The 8,556-nt window shown below is 44.2% G+C and overlaps 1 protein-coding gene across 1 annotated transcript; it reads left to right on the top strand.

The window, feature by feature from the left end:
- Positions 1–6,097: 6,097 nt before the first annotated feature.
- On the top strand, positions 6,098–6,955 carry LOC136827177 (uncharacterized). The gene has a single exon (XM_067084948.1). The coding sequence runs from the start codon at positions 6,098–6,100 to the stop codon at positions 6,953–6,955; it is 858 nt and encodes a 285-aa protein (XP_066941049.1).
- Positions 6,956–8,556: the final 1,601 nt, after the last annotated feature.

The raw sequence follows: 8,556 nt of genomic DNA, 5'->3' as shown, positions 1-8,556 counted from the left end.
CATGAATAACCTGAAGGGTAAATCATAGTATACAATTAAGTAAGGTATCAGTTTGAGTCTGGAGTGGGTTTGAAGGAGGTTAGTTAGGAAAAGGGTTAGTGTTACAAGTGCCTAACGGGTTAGTTGTTAATACTATTGGGTTTCAGAGGTCACACAGGCTACCTCCTCTGGGCAGGTGCCAGGATCACTCTGAGATGGAAGTGGCACTGTGCTAACTGGGCACGAGTGCCAAGCAGAGCTTATGGCTCTGATTTTGTTAAGTGGATTTCTTCCGCCCCTTCTTTTTCTTCTTTGGTGGACTCAAGGTCTGGCTAGGCCGTTCCTAGGAGGCGATGAGGGTACCGACCCTAAAGAAAGGCTAGGAGCGCCATCAGGAGCAAGGTCAGGGCCAGCCTCAGTGGCTACGGGCTGGTCTCCTACTTCGGCTGCTGTGACGACTGTCTGCATCCTGGCCGGATAGTTCCTGGTCGACCAGAAAAGAGGTAGTGTCCAGGCTTGCCAGAGGGTCATCCTCGGCAGGCGGAAGAGTGTGGGAAGAAGAAACGTCAAGGGTCAGAGGTTCACACTGGGGGATGGTCATGGTTGTGAGGTTTGGTGGATCTCCTGTAGGAGGACCCGGGTCAAGTTCTGGATCCGGCACTGGCACTAACTCAGGGCCAGGCACGGGGAGTAAGATTGGCATGGAGCTTCCAGCTGAGATAGGAGGAGCTTGGCACTGATCAGTGCTCGCAAGTGGCACTGGCAGCAAATTGGTGTCAGACAAAGCTGAAGGGGGACCCGGGGGAGAAAGACACCTCAGTGTCCCTTGCCTGATTTGGGACAGCGATTCCTGTCTCGATGACAGGGCAAGGCCTCTTGGATCTGTGGAAATGGCCGCTGCAGCTAGCATGCTGGGGCACTTGGACCATCTTTATGAGTGTCCTCTTATGTTGCAGGTCCTGCAGCGGTAGTTGGCGATATCCCTTCATGATGAGGGAGGAGTTTTTTGGTGGCCGTCCGGTCATGAGATCTGTGGACTACTCCTGGAATGGGTTCAATGTGGGTTGCATAATGTCGCTCTTGGGCGAATGGAAGGTTTGGCTGATGGTGGCACAGCTGTCACAGAGGTTGTGTCCTGATCAGAAGAGGTTAATGAGGACTCACTGGCAGAAGCAGTCAGGCAACAGAGTGGCGTGGGGGTGGGACATCCCCAGAGGATGCCTCATCCAAGCAGGAACTCCACTCTGTGCCGACCACACCTGACGATGCCAAGGCGGTGAATTTTGTTGCTCCAAGGGGTGATCACCCTGAGTTTGACTGTGGGGATGGTCAAGGATTGTTCGTCCACCCGGGTCACTTCCACTTGGTTTGCTCATCTACCTTGGCACTGGCTGGCACTTGGGCCCGATCAATCAGGCTAACATCTGAGCCAGTGTCGGCAGTAGTTGGCAGGTGCAATGGAGGGCTAGAACCATCCAGAGAAGCCACTGAGATGGACTGTGTCCAGACCCTCTCAGGGTGAGTTCTCTCTGGTGGCTCAGCCAAGGGGTCTGTGGCACTGATCAGGTTGAAATGCCTGGGAGCGACCACATGTTTTGAGCATCCAGGATAGAAGAGTGCCCTGAAGCTCCACAGTCTCGTCAAGGTCCCCTGGGATAGGAAGATCTCCCGGCAGTGACGGTGTGCTGGGAAGGTGGTGCGGAGTTAGAAAGAGAGGAAGAGTGGTGGTTATTGGTAGGCTGCCGATGGTTGTTGCCCTGATGGTTATTTTCCCTGTAGCGGCACTTTGCTTCAGCATGGCCGTATTTCTTACAGATGGTGCACGGAGGTTTATTAGGCAGTCCGTTCCGTGGGCAATTTGACCCTGAGAGGTGTCCGGGTGGCACTATTCGGTGTTGCAAGGTGCTGTGGGATGGGTTGTATGTCTCCCAGGCATCAGCTAAGTGGCAGGCTTCCTTGAGAGTGGCTGGCTGTTTGTCACTAATATACACAGCCAGAGGCCCAGGCACACACTGGAAGAGGTCCTCCAGCATGGTCCTGTTGAACAAATCCTCGAAGGTGTTGCACTGCATAGATTCGAACCAGTGGGTCCCAGCCTGAGTCTTGTGACAGGCCCATTCTGTCCAGGACCAGCTGACGTTCTTGGCCATACCTCGGAATCGTTGTCTCCACTTCTCAGGAGTAATTTCATATGCCTTGGTGATGGCCTCATGGATGGCAGCTATGTCTCCTCATTGATCTCTTTCCAGTGCTCGGTGGGCAGCCTTAGTCTTCCTGTCCAGGTGCTTGGTGAGCAATGAGGCCCTCTCAGCCGGCCGACATCATAGGTCTCAAAGAGGAATTCGATCTCTTCGAGCCATGTCCATTTGCCAACGAGGTTATTGACTGTCAATAGGGAGGTATTTAGGGCAGATGGGGTGGGCTAGAGGCTTGTTGGGCTGCTAGAGCTTCTGTGCTCTCCTTCTTGGCTCACTTCAACTCGAGCTCCCTTTCCTTGAGGGCTAGCTCGCTTTCTTTGAGGGCTAGTTCATGCTGTCTTCCCTGTTCTTCTCTTTCTTCTTCCTCTCTCTCCTCTGCTCGGCTTCTTGCTGTCTTTGTTCTTCTTCATACTTTCTCTTTTCGGCAATCTGCTCCTTTACAAATCTGAGAAGGGCCTGGCCTGTGAGGCCACCCTCCTTTCCTATATCCCGGAAATATTGGTGCTCTTCAGTTGACATGTTGCTGGTGGGGAAGGGTGGCTAAGTGGATTAACTGGACGTTCCTGGAGGAAAGGGTTTGTGATGAGGGGAAGTGTCCTTTAAATTATTGGCACTTCAGTGAGTGGCACCTGTTAATGAGGTGGCACTGTGGCTGAGTGTGCTGTGCGAAGGTCACACTAGTGGAGCGTTCCTGAAGGAAGTCTGAGTCCTTATGGGTTGATATGCTAGGAGGTCATGAAGGTATATTATTCCTTATGGGCGGATGCACTGTTAATGGGGTGTTCCTGAAGGAGCCAAGGTCCTTATGGGCAGAAACACTGGTTGTATGGCACTCTGGTTCTTGAGTCCAGGTGCAATGGGTTAGGAGTGATTATTTTGGTTGGGTGGTACTGTGGTGCCGGTGCTCTCCATGGAGCAATGCAAAATGTCAGTGTACGAAATGGCACTGAAGGGAATGGTAATCTGCCTGGGGCAGAAGGTCATTAAGGAGTAAGAGGGAAATGAGAGACTCTGGCAGAAAGTAGGTGAGAAAGGAAAGGGAAAGAAGAAAGATAAGTGCTTCAGTGATGGGGCTGCTTGGCAGTGCCGCAGGTTAGTGGCGCTGTGAGAAATAGAACTGTGGCGTGACACAAGTGGGTGGCTAGTTCTAATAACTAGAGATCGCTTCCTAACATGGGGAAAGGAAGCCTTCTCCCTGACATGAGGAAAGGGAGGATATGGGGAGTGCACTCAATATGCAATTTGGCACTTTCAGCATAAGGAAGTCTAGAATGAGATATACCCAACTCGTGTACGACGGTTGAATAACGTGCAATTAAACAGATGTCTGTGCGCCCTATGGCATACGAGAATTGATCTGGGATGAAGCATGAAAAGGAAAGCAGGTATGCGAGATTATTCGCTGAACATGAGCGCTTATAAATTTCACTCACTGTGTATATGATAATAGAATAATGAGTTTGAATCTTAAAAGTTCAAAAGTGAATTACACTAAAGAAAATTCTTTGTATTTAGCTTTTATGATTTGTGGGTTGTTTTTAACTTGCGGATAAATTTGTGTGAATCACGTGTTAAGATAAAAGGAAAAGAAAGGGAATGAAAAAAATCTCTCTCTCTCTGAGAGCGTGGTGTAATGGAACGTATTCATTATGAATTTTAAAGTCACTTTTACTTTGTACTCATGAGAAAATAAATTAGGTTTGTGAAATTACGTTAAGTTACTTTTCTTCTACAAGAACTTTATGGTACTTACGTAATTTTTTACTGTCTTGCTCTCGTCATGACAAGTGATATGTTGGGTAAAGGGCTGCAAATTATTTTCAAAGGGATTCACGTCTTTCACGGTTCACGTTTGGGCGAAAAGTGATGAAAGTTCGTTCAGCGAATGGGAGAGGTGGGAGCGAGTCGCTTGTGTAAGGCCGGGCGCACATTGAGACGCAGGGCAGTGCAGAGCAGGGCAGACTCAGGGCAGGGGCAGGCAGGGCAGGGCAGGTTAGCATAGGTGTGGTGCACAATGGGAAGCAGTCTGTCGTTGCAGGCCCTGTGATCATGGCTGCCGCTCATGATTACCTGAGAAACCTCAGCTCAGAATCTGACTCGGAAAATGAATTCGAGAATACTTTGTTATTATATGACATTTGTAGGGAAAGAGATCACTGTGGAGGAGTGAGTACATGGCCAAGAGGAATACCCATGGTGCATTTGGTTTCATCTGAGTTGAGTGATGAAAAATTCAAGAATTATTTCAGATTAAAGAGAACAGTTTGATAAGGTGCACAACATGATACAAAGTGACATTCAGCAACGCCCAAAAAACCAATGGGTAGAGAAAACTGGCTGCGTTTTTAAGATAAGTTTTATTTTCCTTCACATCTGTCTTTCAGCAATATAGGAACGGAGGAAAAATCATTGATGAACAATTCCCTTTCTTTTGACCTGTAATACTGCCTCCATAATGTCATTATAATGGATAATTGTAAAAGGAAAAATAACAGGAAAACAGTGTTGATAAGAAGCACACAAGTCTTTCCGAGAGATTCATCAGAAATTAACAAAATCATCAGACATATGACTTTCACATCATATAATAATTTGGTGGATTACTGAGCGAGTTACTTCCTGTGCCACATGTGCGCAGAAAACTGCGTTTCAAACACTGCGTGGCGCAGGCCGAAGCAGGTCCGCCCCTGCGCTGTGCTGTCCTGCTTGACAATGTGCGCGCTTACATTTAAAATAGTGAAATGCAGTTTTCTGCCTTGCTCTGTGCTGCGCTGCCTGTGTCGCCTGCGTCTCAATGTGCGCCTGGCCTGAGAAGCAGCCTGTGTTGCCACGCGTAGGGGAATTCCCCTACGGTAGGGGATTTCAGGCTCTTGTAGGGGGTAGGGGATACCTACGGGGAAAATGACCTTATCGTAGGGGAATGTAGGGGAAAATTCCTGAATTTCAATTATCAATCACTTTTTAGACTTGAAATTTTAATTATTCGTGTTGGTTGGGCAGAGAGAGAGAGAGAGAGAGAGAGAGAGAGAGTTTGCTTCGTTAGCAATGCTATTGCCCATTTTTTATAGTACGAGTTTTCGAGGACTTGATTCGACCCCGTTAGTGACATTCTTTTTATTTCTATTAAGGTGTTGGTTTAAAATCATTAGAAGAAAATTGTAAAGAATTACATTTGAGTTTGTTTGTACTTTTAACTAAAATAAAATTGAAACTAGTAACATATAACCTACGTAACATTACTTTATAGTAAATGATAACTTCGTTACATACATGTTCATGTCACGAATCAAGGCAGTCATAACCGCCTGAGGTTAGTGTTTGACGGGAAACAGGAACTTTCGCAGTTTGGCTTGTACCCTCAGTGAGTGAAACACTTCGATCATTACGGTCACTAACACTTTGCAATCCTAATCATGCCGAAAGCTGAAAAGAGTTATCGTTCCCAAAGATACAGGAAAGAATGGGAAAAGAGAGTTGGGCTAAGGGATGGTTATCATCAGGAAGAAGTGGGGAAAAGGCTCATTGTACAGTGTGTGACAAAGAATTAGTGGCTGGTAAATCTGAACTCGTTGGGCATACAAAAACTTCTTCTCATATAAGGCTAGCTAAGCAAGTACAATCTAATCAGCCGATGACCTCATTTGTAGAATTAAAGGATGATAACAGAATTAAGGCAGAGTTGAATGTTGTAGCTATGATAGTTAGAAAAATCTTTCCTTCAACTGTCTTGATGAAATAATCAGTACATTTCATTTTGTAGCTGATGATTCAAAAACAATAGAAAATATGACTTGTAACCGAACCAAGGGGACATACCTCTTGACTGAATGCTTATCGCCCTATGCACATGAAAAGCTAATGCAAGAAATTAGTAAGGCTGGGGAGTTTCAGTACTGTGTGATAAGGCAACAGACATAACAATGAACAAAACATTTTGTGTTAATCTAAGATTTTTGAATAGTGAGACATTTGAACCAATTACTCGTTTCTATCGTCTCATACCTGTTAAAGATGGTACTGCACAAGGACTTTTCGAGCTGCTGAAAGAAACCTTTAAAGAAGATGGTATTGGATGGGACAAAATAGTGGGTTATGCTTCTGATGGTGAAAATTTAATGCAGGGAGAGAAGAATTCGTTGTTAACTAAATTGAAAGAAGCTGTGCCAGATTTATTTGTCATGAAATGTTTTTGCCACACATTTCACTTGGTTGCAGGACATGCATGTGATAAAGCTCTGTCAAAAACTGCTGATCAGTTAATTCATGACGTTTATAACTATTTCAAATTATCTCCCAATCGGCAAGAGAGTTTTGAAGAGTTTCAGCACTTTGTGGAATGTGAACCTCATAGGTTATTGAAGCCTTGTCAGACAAGATGGTTGTCAATCTCTCAGTGTGTAGATCGTATACTTGAACAGTGGTCTGCACTAGAATTATATTTCACGGGAGAAGCTATTGCAGCAAAAGATTTGCCAGCAGACAGAATACTTCAAGCTTTAAAATCCCCATATATCAAAGCCACTCTTGAATTTACCAGCTTTGTTCTTGGTGATCTGGTTAGCTTAAATACACTCTTTCAGTCTAACAGCTTTAAACTTCATATGCTACTACCAGAAAGCGAGAGAGTCCTCAGGATGTTTGGTTCAAATTATATGAAAAGGGAGAGTATTAGCTTCAAGGTATCAACATATGAGGATGAATCAAAATGGCTCCCATTGGATAAAGTCTATCCTGGTATACTTGCCAGTGAAACCATGTCAAAAATGAAGCCGGTGTAGGGATTGGTATAAGATTGCATGCTGCGAAATTCTGAAAAGGATTGATGTGCTGGATCCAGTCCTTGCAGCACTGAAAGATGTAAACCAGGAATTAATTTTGAAGGTTAAAGCTGAAATGACCTCGGCAGCTGTCTTGTTTCGGAAGCTACCACGTCTTCTACCTGATGCTGATGTGCAAATCATTCATCGACAATGGAGATCTATCTTAATTGATGAAGAGGTTAAGAAAGGCGGATGGGAAAATAAGAGTATTGTGGAGTTTTGGAAGAATATGAGAGGAGTGCCTTCATACAAAGAACTGTCAACTTTCATGCTCAAGCTAACAGCCTTACCTCAAAGTACGGCAGAAGTTGAAAGAACCTTCTCTAAACTTAATAACAATAAAACAAAACTTCGAAATAAGCTCTCAGTTAAGACATTGAAATCAATAATCAAGACATGTGAGAGGTTCCCATCAAACTTTGTCATTGTACCATCTTTACGTAGGTTATATTCAAATGCTAGATCACGGTACTTTGCCAAATACACAGATAACGAGAAAAATTGCGTTCTCGGGGAGGCTTAATCAAATGGATGGATTTCTACATGATTATAACAATTTGTAATATGGGTGAGTGTTCATTTATTTAATCATATTGTTTAAAATTACGATTTAGATTTAGCATCTAAGTTTGGTTAATTCTTAATCTCAGTGTATTTGTACTTGCTTTTCTTAATGCTATGTTATCAATTTTGGAGCGTAGGGGAATGTAGGGGAAAATCACCTTGGCTGTAGGTAGAATTAGTCATGAAGGCGTGGCAACACTGGAAGCAGCTGATCATTTGCTTGCGTGGTTTGTCGTGCGACAGAGAATGAGAAGTGGAATTGGAGGGAACAGAAAAAAAAAACACTCTACTTTCTTCGATAAATGCGGGTTTCGAATGCAAACTCAACTTAATTACCTTTACACATCAGCAATGTCTTTATTTTACTTTAGCACACTGGGAGGGTCTTTAAATAACTATGCTTGGGAATGTTTTTTACTGTTACGACAATGGAACGGTTTGCGCATGCGCTGACTGAACAACAGTGACTCTTTGGCCTGCATCAGATGCCAGAGATCGCTACACAGTTTCTTTTAGCTACTGTAAATTCAAAATCCTACATCATGGGCAGAGAAATTGCGCACGTTTCTCTGCCGTAACTGTTCCTGAATAAACTCTTAGCTACTTGTTCTCACTAATACATGCAGTAGTTCCCTAACAAAGCACTTCCTAATTCCTGTGTTCATTCATATGGCAACACCACACTTTGCTCCTACACTCGGAAATTTTGGGGATGAGAAATTCGTGTCTACCTCTCTGCTTCGCTAGCTTAAGAACCCATGCGCTTTCGCCTGTGTTATGAATAAATTCTAACAAAAAGGGATTTGTTGCATTTTCCTTTAAAGAAATATTAATATCACTTTTGTTATTTAACCCTACGTATCCTTAATGTTACAAGACTTAATGATATTAACCTTTTTACCTTAATTCTCTTTGCCCCAGTCGCTTCTATGCCTTTTGCGGATAATGGAAAGATTTAATTTAAATGAATGATTTATTCCTGGTTTGTGTCTTCC

Source organism: Macrobrachium rosenbergii, chromosome 41, assembly GCF_040412425.1.
Source record: "Macrobrachium rosenbergii isolate ZJJX-2024 chromosome 41, ASM4041242v1, whole genome shotgun sequence".
NCBI lineage: Eukaryota > Metazoa > Arthropoda > Malacostraca > Decapoda > Palaemonidae > Macrobrachium > Macrobrachium rosenbergii.
The sequence above is the reverse complement of the archived record's forward strand: the minus strand, read 5'-3'. Positions and strand labels throughout refer to the sequence as shown.